At 39.0% G+C, this 13,240-nt stretch overlaps 3 protein-coding genes across 6 annotated transcripts; 1 reads left to right on the top strand and 2 right to left on the bottom strand.

Moving 5' to 3' along the window:
* The first annotated feature begins 1,495 nt into the window (after nt 1-1,495).
* Nucleotides 1,496-3,729, top strand: LOC113156200 (troponin T, slow skeletal muscle). 2 transcript variants are annotated; one of them, XM_026351155.1, is made up of 8 exons: nt 1,496-2,077; nt 2,179-2,295; nt 2,412-2,489; nt 2,609-2,722; nt 2,882-2,991; nt 3,131-3,221; nt 3,296-3,336; nt 3,660-3,729. In XM_026351155.1, exons 2-8 carry the CDS (start codon nt 2,197-2,199, stop codon nt 3,703-3,705), a joined length of 579 nt encoding a protein of 192 aa, XP_026206940.1. In that variant the 5' UTR covers nt 1,496-2,077; nt 2,179-2,196; the 3' UTR covers nt 3,706-3,729. The 2 variants fall into 2 exon arrangements, with proteins under 2 accessions (XP_026206940.1, XP_033182705.1); XM_033326814.1 differs by having other exon boundaries at nt 1,496-2,295.
* On the bottom strand, nt 3,253-7,981 carry LOC113156198 (dynein assembly factor 3, axonemal). 3 transcript variants are annotated; one of them, XM_026351153.1, is made up of 12 exons: nt 7,847-7,981; nt 7,483-7,565; nt 6,766-6,872; nt 6,576-6,669; nt 6,322-6,476; nt 5,893-6,090; nt 5,595-5,717; nt 5,387-5,509; nt 5,097-5,241; nt 4,789-4,903; nt 4,512-4,586; nt 3,253-4,295 (listed from the first exon to the last, which is right to left on the bottom strand). In XM_026351153.1, the coding sequence occupies exons 2-12, from the start codon at nt 7,562-7,564 to the stop codon at nt 4,160-4,162; spliced, it is 1,353 nt and encodes a 450-aa protein (XP_026206938.1). In that variant the 5' UTR covers nt 7,565; nt 7,847-7,981; the 3' UTR covers nt 3,253-4,159. The 3 variants fall into 3 exon arrangements, with proteins under 3 accessions (XP_026206938.1, XP_026206937.1, XP_026206939.1); XM_026351152.1 differs by having other exon boundaries at nt 7,647-7,934; XM_026351154.1 differs by having other exon boundaries at nt 7,777-7,934.
* A 540-nt stretch (nt 7,982-8,521) lies between these two features.
* Nucleotides 8,522-12,151, bottom strand: syt5b (synaptotagmin Vb). The gene is made up of 8 exons (XM_026351563.1): nt 11,836-12,151; nt 10,771-10,946; nt 10,575-10,673; nt 10,254-10,421; nt 9,705-9,872; nt 9,491-9,605; nt 9,231-9,364; nt 8,522-9,151 (listed from the first exon to the last, which is right to left on the bottom strand). The coding sequence occupies exons 1-8, from the start codon at nt 12,059-12,061 to the stop codon at nt 8,942-8,944; spliced, it is 1,296 nt and encodes a 431-aa protein (XP_026207348.1). The 5' UTR covers nt 12,062-12,151; the 3' UTR covers nt 8,522-8,941.
* Between the last annotated feature and the right edge of the window lie 1,089 nt (nt 12,152-13,240).

Here is a 13,240-nt window from a genome sequence, read left to right as displayed (position 1 = left end):
TGTTCGGCATTGTTTAGGGACTGTGAACATTGTTAGATGATGTTTTCATAAATAGAAGTTGAACACAGTGGAGCATTTAGTAGCTCGAGGACTGGATATTTGTCAAAGGAGGTGGTAAAGAATCCAAAATCTCGAACTTACATTTACTTTAACAACGCTGACTTTCTGTTCTGATTGGACTCAATATCTGTTTTAGATCAGTAACGATACATCATGTTAATACTAAGTACAATAACTAAATACCATACACTAAATTATTTTGAAGGAGTGCATTGATGTGTTATATGTCTCCAAAAAGGAATGCTCTCTCATGACAGGCTATTCGTGGCGCCCTTGTTCTCTCCTGGACTGAGTGAGCTCTGTCACTCAGTGCAGCCCGAAACATTCAACAGTGAAGCAATAAGTAATTAATCCCTCTTTCGAGCCTTCATCTGCCTTTTGTCCATGTGCTTGTGTTTGTTTAGATTTAGATGCTCATGCTCTGAGATCTTTGCCGTCTTTGTACTTTGTCCACTTTGCACTTTGTAAAAGTAGACTGTAACACCCCATCTCCTCTACCGAGTCACTCTAGTTTACGTCTTAACTGCTGAAGTAATGGCTAGGAATGGTAAAACGTTTATGGAGATCCGCTCACATTCGTGAAATACTTTCAGGTCCATGAAACTGTGAGCAGATCAAGTGATAATAAAAGACTTGGCTGGTGTTAATAGCAGCCAGCCGACCAGCTTAACTCCTATATCCCACATTCTCTCTGGTAAATCAAATTAAATGAGGATTGTGCAGCTGATATCTCACTCTAATTCTGGGTAACAGGACACTTTAGTCCCTCTGGCCTCTTCTATTTCTGGATCATTAGCTAAAAATGGCCATTCACTTGATGTCATTCTTTAAACAAAAGGACCGACCTGTGGTACATATGAATTTCGTTCACAGGGGAGTTTAGGGAGTTACGTTCTCCAGTCAATGAATCATGGATATTTCTAAAATGTAATATTACACTAATCAATGTTGTTGGCAAATTTATGTCAATACATTTATGCAGCTGTTACACATTTTAGCAGAACTACATTTAAAAAATCATGAAATGTCCGGTGACCTGTGAAACAGTACATTGGCCTATTGCACAAACGCTGTTGTACCTTGATGACAGTTGTTTCTACTGATGGTTTTTCCCCTAGTGTCACCATGTCTGATTTAGAAGAGCATGGGTGAGTGAATTCAGTTCAATCAGTTCTCTTGTTATTTCTCCTTTTTAAATGTCTCTACATTCAAGTTAGACTAATGACATTAGTGACTAATGTTTTCTTTCAATTGTTTTTTTAGAGGACATCAGGATGGTAAGACCGTTTTTCAGCCATTTATTAAATAAAGCTGTTTAATTTTTCCACCAACTAAATTTTTCTCTATTACCCTGTCCTCCAGAAGAAGATGAGGAGCAGGGAGAGGGAGGTGAGGCTGTGGACTGTTTTTTTAATCTTCTTTATTTGACCTTTGCTTAGAAATAAAACATTGAAATTCAGGCAATAACAACAACCTGTCTGCAAAAAACTTCCCCCAGGACATGCAAATGTTTACTACCTAGGGTTTACTAGTAACCCTTTGCAACAATAAGTGTTTGTGGGATTGGTCCGTCATCAGGAGCATGGTAAAGCAATTTGAATTTAAATTTAAAATGACCTGGAAACTTTAAGCTTTTAATTGCCCTTGAGAACTGTAGCAGTAAAAACTGCAGTCTTCCTTTTGTCGGGCAGGACACAGTTCATGTTCACAGGTGAACATGAACTGTGTACTTTCTTCAAATTTGCCTAAAGCCTCGTTAAATAATAGATTTTAAATTCATGTGTTGTGGTTTATGAACATGAACTAATTAACTTTTTCATTGTTCTGCCAATCATGTTGAAGAAGAACGCCCCAAATACAAGTAAGAAAAGATGGAAATATTAAAATACTGCCACACATTTACCTCTAAACACCTGAAAAACATACATGTTGATATTCCATTGTGTTATCTTATAGGCCACTGGTCACACAGCTTGCTGCCCCTAAAATCCCTGAAGGGGAGAGGGTTGACTTTGATGTATGTGTTCCTTAAAGATTGTTTATTAATAAAGCAATTTTACAAATACAGCATCACTGCACCAAGTGATCTTAATATGTGTTTTATGTGGTCCCTGTTAGGATATTCATAGAAAACGGATGGAGAAAGATCTTCTGGAGCTGCAGACTCTGATTGATGTCCACTTTGAGCAGAGGAAGAAAGAGGAAGAGGAGCTGATTGGGCTCAAAGAAAGGATTGTAATGCATTTCCTATCATTTTCTTTACCAACATTTAAGAGGACACAGTGATGAGAATAATAGCGACTAAAGAAGAGCTCAAAAGTGTGAATGTCCAGTGTTCCTTTCTATTGCAGGAACGCAGACGAGCAGAAAGAGCTGAGCAGCAGAGAGTGAGGGCTGAAAAAGAGCGAGACAGACAAACACGGATCGCTGTAATACATATTTATACATATTTTGTATCACATATGCATATGTGTGCATGTTAACACCTCGGCCAAATAAAACACTCAATCTACATACTATAAAAATAACTAAAGAATTGCATTCTCAGGAAGAGAGACAGAGGAAAGAGGATGAAGAGGCGAAAAAAAGAGCAGAGGATGAGGCAAAGAAGAAGAAAGTGCTCTCCAACATGGGGGCTCACTTTGGGGGGTTCCTGGCCAAGGTTAGAATAATACATCTGTAGACAGATGTGCCACTGAATACTGCAAGTATGTGGGTGCATATACTGTACTTCTAGTGCCCTAGAAAAAAACTAAAATAAAATACAGAATCTATGTGCATGTGAATTTCCTGGAGGGTGAAATGCGTTTGTGTCCTGCAGGCAGAGCAGAGGAGAGGCAAAAAGCAAACTGCGAGGGAAATCAAGAAGAAGACCCTGGCAGAGAGACGAAAACCACTGGCTACTGACAACCTGAGAGAAGATGGCCTGAGGTCAGTTGATGGTTCATGAAGTGTGCACATTCTGTCAGTACATTTTAAACCATACATATACATGCAAACAAGTAGCACATGTGCTCTTGTATTGAAGGAATAGCACACATACAGTATATATTGTACTGCAATGTTTTAGAGAGAGAGCCAACGAGATGTGGCAATGGATCTATCAGCTGGAGTCTGAGAAATTTGACCTGACTGAGAAGATGAAGAGGCAGAAGTATGAGGTGAGTTACTAAACTAAGTATATATGTGACTGGTATTTTAATAATGGCTAATTTGAACTGTTCCTTTTTTTCAGATAAATGTCCTTCTGAACAGAATCCAGCATGCTCAGAAATTGTGAGTCACAGGTCTCAATCTATCACAACACAACTCCCACACCCTCAAAAAGAAAAGGGTATTGTAGAGAACAGATGTATTCTCTACTATACCCCCCAACTATGCAAATGTGCCGTAAATGAAGTGCATCCATCACACGTGTACAGGAAATGTCAGACCCACAGTTTTCGCCACATTATTTATAGGATGCACATGTCTTACACATTTACATAAAGTGATAGCAGGAAGTGGTACCACTTTGCATCTATCCTTATCAGTCACATTTGTTGCCGATTTCTGTGAATGATTCTTATAGTCTTGATCTCTTTTCTTTCTCAATGCAGCAAAAAGGGCCATGGTAAGGGGAAGGTTGGAGGACGTTGGAAGTGAAATCACACACGTACAAAGAAAAAGCAGGACAGTTCGCTAGCACTAGGATTGGAGATTGAAGTAGTTTAGTAGTGTTCATTACTTAAGCTAAAAGGAAGCATGTACATGTAGATTGTTGTGTGAAACTGACTGAATACATTCACTTGCACTAGAAATGTATAATTGTTAAAATGCATGCATAATAAAATGGAGATTTATAGTGTCAACTGGAAATGAAATCTAATTATACTTGTTGACAATTAAAACTATTACAAACAAAATTAATCAATATAAAAATGAAAAGCTAAATAAGAATAAACTATGAACTATCTTGGTCACTGCATTGCTGCAACTCATTCTTTGGTAAACGTCCAATCAAGTCCTCATCGGGTCTTGTAAAATGTCTGTGTCCTTGTAAAGGTGCTGACAGTGGGAGTAGAGTAAACAGTTCTGCTTAAATGAACCACTTTTATTTCTACCGTGCTATGAAAACAGCATGGACGTCATCAGTCCGCCCCTCGTGCCATGGTTCAAATCCAGCCTCCAGAGCAATGCTCACCACTTTCTCTGCAAAGCCCGCTTCTTGCTCTTTGGTCAGATCCAAAATAAACCTGAAATATACAGTGAAACAAACATTCATTAAAACTTAAATGCAAAATTAAACTTCCTCCAATAGCCTAGATTATTTTAAAATATGTGACAAACACAAAAAAGTGAGATGCATATAAGCCAACAGTCAGATTGCAGATAACATAGCAGAGTCACTGTACTGTTGGGGACTGTACTGTCACCATGGTAACAAGCCCTGTTACTATAAAAACCCTCACTTGGCCAACTCCACGACAAGCACAGCGTCTGGTGCTGCAATCTGTCTCAACATTGGGCCCAACTGGTGCACGCAGCTTTACACCATAGAGGGAAAGGAAGAGGGAAACAGAAACACAAGAGTGAAACATGGTCAGCAGTCATATCAATAGTCTGTAGTCTAGGTGACAAGATGCTGAGGGATCCTGTTTTAGGTTAAGCTACTGTATTTACATTTAAGAAAATTTTGATTATTTATTAATTAAAATGTCAGTAGTAATTACATAAAAATGCTCTAACCTGGCAGAAAGGTAGATGGTGTTGAAGAAATTAGAGTATTTTGCTTTTTCTGGCAGCTTATAAAGCGAGTCCATAGGTAGGAAGGTCACAGAGACTCCAGTCAGCTGCATCAAGTCTGAGGAGGATTTGAGAAAACCACCAAGTTTCATAACCAGTCACTGGTTTCTGTGTGATAAACATCTGAACAGGCTTTTCATAACCCAGCCATAACCTTTTATTCTACTATGAATGCTGCTAGTTTGGTTCTACCTTCTGCTGTACTGCCAACTATATACAGCTACTGGATACTGGTGTTAATGGCCCTTTACCATTAATGGTGACAGATTTCTGGTGAATTTGTGTGGATGTCTCCTCTGCCTTTGTGTCTGCCTGAGATGTAGTGGGGCAGCCCCGTCTACTGGACAAGGACTGGAACAATGCTTGCACATTTGCCAAGGAGATATCCTGGGCTGTCTGTGGATGTGAGGAAAGGGGGGAGTACAAAAAAGCATACATGCTGCTCTTCAGTTTATGCACAACTTGCTGCAACTATACATTAAAAAAGGAAGACATAACTATAATCAAACATATTATGTGCTGTTACAACTGTATGTTTTACCTTGGTATGTTGCCCATTCTGTGTCTTCAGTAAGCTCTTGTCATCTGATTCAATGCCATAGGCGAGGTAAGGACTGGACACTATGTCTCCCCAGTATCCTCTCACAGCCACTTTGCTCCCTCTCTATCCAAACACAGATACATTTGAGGTCCTTCATGTTATCATCTTATTGTATGAAACATATTGACCATAACAGAGTAGCACTTACCTGATTGAACACTCTTGAAGAAATCAAAGTTGGATTGTTTATTTGATAGACACCTTCCCTCATTTCAAATGCCAAACCTCGTTCCCTCCATTGAACATACTGTTGTTTGTTGATAACACCACACTGCAGATTTACAAGAGGAATTGCATTAACATACAAAGCCACTAACATACTAAAACACAAAAATGCATGTGGGCCATATGGTTAAAGTTCAGAAAATGTTGGGTACCACACTTTTTTTTAATTATATGTAGATATAGCTAGCAGACAAAGGAAAGTACAAACATTTTTGAAATACCCCTTTCTCGTGCAGTTTCATTGAAAGGTCCCAGTCGAAGCAGCCTTTCCTGGAGTCGTAACGTGTCCCAAGGTGCTGCCTGACTCGATAATCCCATGCTTTGGACATTGAGATAGAGGCAGAACACTCAGATGGAGAAGTTGACTGTGGCTGCCTCCACAACTTGAATATCCTAGCCAGTTCATCTCGCTCTTTGAACTGTAGAAATATTCAGAGCGTGAAATGAGTAGACTTTGGAGTGCTTACATTTTGTGTTGTTGTTATGCCACAATTTGTCTATTATGTAGTGCTAGACAGCACCTTTGGGAAATACATTCTGTACTGTACTACAGGCCTAGTTTATAATGGGTTTAACTTAACAGGCCTCAATTTCTTATTTCAGAAAAATACTTCTCTAAAAACCTATAAGGATATATTTGTTTGCACTACCTTGAGAAGAGTTGTGTTTAAACAGGAGTGTGTTGCTGTTTCCAGTGTCTCAGTAACGGACAGAGAAAGCTGCAATGCTCCATGTCTCAGTGTCTCCTCTGTCTGACTGCGGATCTCACTGTTCCCAAACACCTCCAGGAAAACCTCTGTCTTCTCTGAAAATGAAAAATACAGGACAAGACAACCTATACATTTATATCACATATAGCTTTTAACATTTATAAAGCTAATAATTTAACAAAATCACCACCCACCATTAAGTCCCATATTTTCCTGGGGTATCAGCGCCAAGTAGAGTAGAAGCAGCTGTCGCGCCACCAACTCCATGCTGTTTTCTATCACCCACACCTGGAGTGGAGAAGAAAGAAGAACTTTGCAGCTCACAACAAAGTGTACTGATCAATTCTTAGGTGTAACGTGACAATTTAAGAGACTAAGGCTCACATGAAGGCTTTCTTCATTCTGCAAATGGGAAATGGTCTTCAAAATAAGTCGTGGATCTCCACTGCCAACCAGTAGAACATTAACTTGGCCTTTATGTCTCTCAGGACCTATAAAGAGAGAAAACATAGCTTACAAACATCATATTTCTAGGTCTAGTTAATGAATGTCTGTAGCAAAAAAGTATCAAAAATGGCGACTGAATGTGTGGCCGAATTTACAATCTAGTTTACTTGGTCAGATAATTACATATATACCAAAAATGACAATTCAACTTGAGAGGAATTTGGTGTAATCATGTCATGTACGACATTGAAAAAAGTATTGGTTTTAGTATTAGTTAAACATTTCACATGTTCTATTCTAATACTATTCTACTGTTCTGAAGCAACAGTTAAGGGCCTGTTACACCCAAAGTATTACAACACACTGGTTTGTCAGGTGTTGTGTACACAGCTAATTGATCAACTTATTTTAATTTGATTACTCATAAACATGCTATCACCTAAGTACAATATCAGCTATAACAGCCCTCCGTGGTATTGACCTGGTCTTTCGTTCATTAAATGTAAGTAATGGTGAATAATTAGCCATCATTATTTCCCAATACTCATATAACAAAATCAAATGTACTTTTTTTTGTCGGATCAAACATTCTAAACAATTAAAAACCATTTTGGCAGGTTTTAGTCCATTTTAAAGATCTTCGTGCACCCTCACCTGTTCGCAGCAGGTCGCGCCCGGGACTGACCCCCCACCAGGTGATGCAGCCCGCGCCCTCAGACGGCCGTCCAGCACTCATCCTGTGGTGTGACCGAAGCAGAGGTAAACAAGCAGCAGACGCTGTTGGAGGTGGTGTAAAGCTACAATGAGGCTAAACCTACAGAGTCCGTTGGTACAGTGCCCGTGTGGGACAGCTTAGCTTTGTTAGCCAAGTAGCGCTAGCTAACGGTACCTTGGCAAGAGAAGATGTAACGCTAATGCTAACGCTAGCTTCTCAATGTAGCTGCTAACCTGGTTCACAAAACTGTTTCTTATCTCGATGTGGTTAGAAAACCTCTCATAAATTGCGACCGGACATCACCTGAAACAATAATGTCGGATAATTCACTCCCAAAGCTGTTTACGACTGAGTAAATTTTGCAGCTAACCGTGTGGCTAGAAAGTTTGGTTTCTGTTGCCAGGCAACGGTTTCTGACGGGGGGAGGACAGACGCCACCTTCCGTCGGTGGATTATTTCTGCACATGCTCAGTGCTTCCCCGCTACATATCGTGCTAGTACCTGTGGTAAAATGCTAGCCTGAGCTTGTGCCTGTCATGTTTAATCAAAGTCACAATCATCATCGGGGCAAATCTTTCCTAGAAAACATTTTATAAATCTGGACAGTCATACCTGAACACTCACCCAAATATTCAAGGTGTCTAGCTCGTATTGTGATTTGATGGCAGTGCTGCCAGGGATCAGCTGAAACAGATACACTAATTACACAATCCACATCTAGATAGATGAAGAGGGAAAACAAGACTTTTTATTAGTTCGATTTGTATAAATACGGTGGCCAAAACATTAGAAACGCATAATAACATAATGCATTACAATATGACTCCCCTACCCCACTATGACTCCAAAAATAATCCCCATTATGACAGATTAAACAAAAACTGAGACATTACAAGCATGTAAAGCAGAATAGTGGAAGTTAAGTAAAAAAGAAACAATAAAAGATGCATTTACGTGAGAATGTTCATTGTGGTTTTATTTGAATTTGAAAAGATTCACAGCATTAAGACAAGCATTTTTCAGGACAACAGCACAGCAAAATGAGTAAAATGGCCCAGTGTGCATAATACTGACCAGTGTTGAAACTTTATTATGTCCTGACAGTCAGTATTTCAGAAGACGACAGCGTAATCTTGAAATCTTTCCTTTATGCTACGAACATAGGCCCACACATGAACATAAACAAAAGATGTTTTACATGTAAACATGTATTTTTACAGGTGTAACAGGTACATAAATGGGGCAGAGGTGGAATATCAAAATCACATTAGTACATCACATCTGGGCATATGCACACAATATGTACAAAAACATGGACATTGGACATGGACATTGAAAAAGCATCAGGGTTAACACAACGTAACAACAGCAGGTTTTCTATTTGAGACAGGTGAGACTTTAGCGAGGTTTTGCTTTTACTGCCGCATCAACTTCTTCTTCTGGCAGCAGAGTGTGCCACTGTGCTACTGGACGCCTAGGATTGGCCAGCATGTCTGACCAGTGGCGCAGCCCGACTCCTGTAGCTCCGTAACCCATGAAGGTCTTTCCAATGGGGTCATTGCTCCCAAGTTTATCATAGTCAAACACTGTGATGACAACCTGCACTTTCTGAAAAAAAGAAGAAATTGTGTTAATAAACTATTTCTCTCATTAACACTCATCACCTTCTACATTTTAAACTACTCACCTGTATCTGCTCAAAGGGAACATCAAAGCTAAAACTCTCATTAAAGTAGGGATTTAGAGTGTTTTTCTTTACTGTGGTCTTTTTCTTCTTAATCCGTTTCCCATTTTGCTGTAAAACAATCTTCACATATGGATCTTGTGGAAATGGAAAAGAGAGTAATCAATTTAATGTCTTAGTGTGACTGAGGTTTCCTGAAGCGCATATGATAATAAAACATGAAACAAGCCTCTGACAAAGAAACAAAATAAGGTCTTGATTACCTGATAATCCGCCAACATCCATTTTCTTCAAATTTTTGGCCTCCATGATGTTCACTGTCAGTTTCCCAGCAGTGGGAACATATCGTAAAGAAATGCAAATATCACCCAGTTTTTCCTGCTGAACAGAAATATAGGTTACTATCACGTCCCATCATGTTAAACTGAAGACACATTTTTATGAAACTGGTAAATAGTATTTATTATTATACCACACCTCCTCTTTCTCGCCACTCTCCAGGTCTTTCCACTGTTGCATTGGTTGACCCAAATCAACACTGTTCATGGGGATTTTTATCTCACCAATCATATCATGCTTGGAGAAGCGATCAAAGTCAAAAACTTGCAGCACCAAAGTCTTTCCACCCAACTCTGCATATGGAATCTAGAAAGAAAAGTTATATAATAATATAATATATAATACACAGTATTTGGGATGCTGAACACACACAGTTGGCATTTTTCTATACATGTAACACAATTTACAAATCCAGACAATAACAATATAGCGATGGGATACAAATAAGACCATACTGCTCCGTCATTTTGGGGGATGGGTACCTTGACAGACGCCATTCAAGGAATGAAAGACTAAAGACGAGGGGAAGTAGAAACATAGGCCAAACGTCTGCCTCATGAGGGGTAAAAGTGATATTTCATCAACAACCTGAAACACCAACACAATGTGACAGAGACATAAAGACAAAAGAGACAACAAACAAAACGCAGACAAAATGATGTAGGTAGAGTTTCAAGCGTGTTGTACCTTAAAGATGAAAGTCTCGTTGAATACAGGGCATAAATTCTTGCGTTGAACCTTAGTCTCATACTTCTTCTTTTTGTCTGGCAACAAAAAGACCTTGACATAGGGGTCTGAGGTTCCCCCCATGTCCATAGCAGCAAGGTCCTGAGCCTGGAGGATACCCACTATGAGCTCCAGAGGAAACACAAGTGTCAGATTGACAGGGAAGGGTCTAAGTGGTCAAGAAACTTATGTAGAGATTTATTTCTCATAGTTATTTGTTGAATCTCTATTTTCTAACTACTAATATTAATGACACTGACTTTGTTTTCAAACAGGACCTACCTGGGATTCTGTGAAGTTGTAGTCCAGGGAGTACTCCAGCTTACCCAACTTTTCCTGCTCTTTCTCCTCTTCCTCTCCTTGTTTCTTCACCTCCCCTTCCTACAAGAGAAAAACATCAGTGCACTGGATATTCGTTGTGAAGATCGAGATCAGGTAAAATTTTACTATACTTATACTTCTAGTAGAAATCACATGCCTTCTCTCCAGTCTCTCCTTCACCTTCCTTTGCCATCCTTCGGCGACCTGCCTTCCTCTCCCTCACCTTCTTTGGCTTTTTCTTTTTCGTAAAGCATTTTTTGAAAACGCAGAAGATGAAGCATGCCACCAAAACCAAGACCACCACAACAATGGCTCCTACTGCCCACATGGGAACTAAAAAATAAAAAGACGTTTATTCATTTAACAGTTTTCACTAGATTAGGAGAGGCAGTATGCTTATAATGACATACAGTAATGGAGAGGACTTCTGATCCACCAATGGCATATACAACAAAAATCCCAACAAAACACACAGACATGCAAACATGTATTTGAATCAGAACTTATTTTTAAATACTGTTTTAAACACTGGATTTAAATGTTTCACATCATCAGATTACATAATAGAAAATCAGCTTTGATTCTGCTTTGACCGACTACTATGAAAAAATGGTTTTGCCCTTCCACAACACTGTGCACGACTTCATTCCAGGATTATAAGTGGTTTAAATAAACAGGTGCCATACACCATAGTGTTTCTAACAAGAGTGGAGTATTTCTAACTTGGTCTTAAAAACTCTAAGCACTTGTTTATCTGGGGACAGTTTGCTGAGCATGTGTTTTCAGCAACACCCTTTTCCACAATCAGATAATAACACACTCCCCGATGGGAGTGGCACTGTACAAACAGCCACCAGCAGTGGCATCACTGCAGCAGTTTATCATTAAGTGCTTTAGTCAAAACAGCTCAGTAGTAGGTGTTAATTAAAGGGAAGACAATTGTCATGCACCTATTCCTCTTAGATTTTTGTGAGCATCGAACGTCAACCATGGCTGGTGTAATGATCTAGAAAAAGTATTTTTTTACACTGTGTCAAATATGTTAAAGATATCTCATATTGACTGAACCTTTAAGACTTCATGTTTACAAGACTGGTAAATACAATTTATACCACTTTACAAGGGTGGATTTCTTCTTCAGAATAATAACCAAAATTGAACAGTTTATTTCAACAAGTAAATAATTAATTTCTCTTGCTTGCAAGTTCTAGAAGTGCCTTACTTGACAGATGATTAAGTTCATTCATGAACTTGTCTTTTATGTGATTGTAATCATGGCTGGGGTGATGTTCTGTATGATGGTGCTCATGCTCATGCTCATGCTCGTGCTCATGCTCGTGGTGTTCAGAATGGGAGTGCTCATGATGAACTGGCTCTGTTGCTTCCTCAGATTCTGGTTCAGGCTCTGCGGCCCTCCTGGCCCGGACCCTGGCGCTGACGAACCTCATGTGAGCTGATGAACACAGGGGAATTAGTGCAGTTATTCACAGTGTGCTGGTTTGTTATGCTCTCTGTGAAGTTGGCCCCAACAGTGAGAGATAACACAGCTTCATATGTATGCTGTGTAATCCCCTATGTGCATGCGTTGTAGTACAGTTCAAGAGCATAGGACATCTCTAAACCAGATGCTCAAAATGGCTGACCTTAATCCCTCTGTTACTCTCATTCTCCGTCATCTCACCCGCTCCATGGCCCACGCTTTCAGTCCCCTCTAAGTCCCATCCCCATTTTTCTCTCTTCACTATTTCTACATGTAACTGGATTAAACTTTGATGCTACAATATTAATCCAAAACCCCAGATTCTCATAGCTCAGATAAACAGGCCTTCGTCTCTTCCTCTTTTTCTCTAGTAGCTGCTTTTAACTACCTTAGAGAGTTTTAATAAATAAAACTGAATAAAACAGTTTAAGGTATTTAGAAAAAAAGCCCAGTAGTCTATGGCCAACACTAAGGGAAAAAGCTAGTCATGCTAGTTGTAGTTTTCATGAATATTTATGTCCACATTATTTAAAATAAGGAAAAAAGGATTTTGAAAACTCATGAAATACAATGAAAAGTAAAACTGTTGAAATATGAAATGATTTCTTGAACAGTTGTCAGTCCTTTTTTATTTTGTTGCTTTGAAGAGAAAAAGATAAAGAATGAAATTAAAACATTATGAACATTTGTAAGATGTTCATAAAGGGGTGGTGATTATATTCAGATTAATAGGAGATAGGAAAATAATTCCCATCAAGGAGAGCCCTGGTAGCTACATGATTACAGTGCATGCTACAAACTCGCTGGGGACCTTTTCTGCATCATTACTATCAAAAAAAAGAAAAATATAATTCCCTTTGAGAGAACCACTCAAGAAGGCAACCCGTTCTCTAAGCCGGTATCATATTAAGAAATAAATATAGAGCATACACAAATAGAACAAGTCTAGTAGTTTTTATTATTTTTTATTTTGAAATCTAATTCTCTTGCCCTTGATCATAACAAAGATATTTGAAATTGTATGCGTAATTCTTACCTGTTGATATCTTCATTTAATTCCCTCTTTATTGAAAGAGCAGTTGGAACTTGTACTTAAAAGTCTACTTCTTGTTGCTTCTCTTTTTGACCTGTTGGAACCATTACGCAC

Source organism: Anabas testudineus, chromosome 19 (genome assembly GCF_900324465.2).
Source record: "Anabas testudineus chromosome 19, fAnaTes1.2, whole genome shotgun sequence".
In the NCBI taxonomy this organism is placed as follows: domain Eukaryota; kingdom Metazoa; phylum Chordata; class Actinopteri; order Anabantiformes; family Anabantidae; genus Anabas; species Anabas testudineus.
The sequence above is the reverse complement of the archived record's forward strand: the minus strand, read 5'-3'. Positions and strand labels throughout refer to the sequence as shown.

Excerpts from the sequence above, each read along its gene's own strand:
- LOC113156198 (XM_026351153.1), bottom strand. The coding sequence starts at position 7,564 with ATGAGTGCTGGACGGCCGTCTGAGGGCGCGGGCTGCATCACCTGGTGG. Across the intron at positions 5,718-5,892 it reads TGAAACTGCACGAGAAAGGG|TGTGGTGTTATCAACAAACA; the intron begins GTATTTCAAAAA and ends GTAAATCTGCAG. Across the intron at positions 5,510-5,594 it reads CTTCAAGAGTGTTCAATCAG|AGAGGGAGCAAAGTGGCTGT; the intron begins GTAAGTGCTACT and ends GTGTTTGGATAG.
- LOC113156200 (XM_026351155.1), top strand. The coding sequence starts at position 2,197 with ATGGAGAAAGATCTTCTGGAGCTGCAGACTCTGATTGATGTCCACTTT. Across the intron at positions 2,490-2,608 it reads ACAGACAAACACGGATCGCT|GAAGAGAGACAGAGGAAAGA; the intron begins GTAATACATATT and ends TTGCATTCTCAG. Across the intron at positions 2,992-3,130 it reads CTGAGAGAAGATGGCCTGAG|AGAGAGAGCCAACGAGATGT; the intron begins GTCAGTTGATGG and ends GCAATGTTTTAG.
- syt5b (XM_026351563.1), bottom strand. The coding sequence starts at position 12,061 with ATGAGGTTCGTCAGCGCCAGGGTCCGGGCCAGGAGGGCCGCAGAGCCT. Across the intron at positions 9,606-9,704 it reads AGAGTGGCGAGAAAGAGGAG|GAAAAACTGGGTGATATTTG; the intron begins GTGTGGTATAAT and ends TCTGTTCAGCAG. Across the intron at positions 9,365-9,490 it reads GGATGTTGGCGGATTATCAG|ATCCATATGTGAAGATTGTT; the intron begins GTAATCAAGACC and ends CATTTCCACAAG.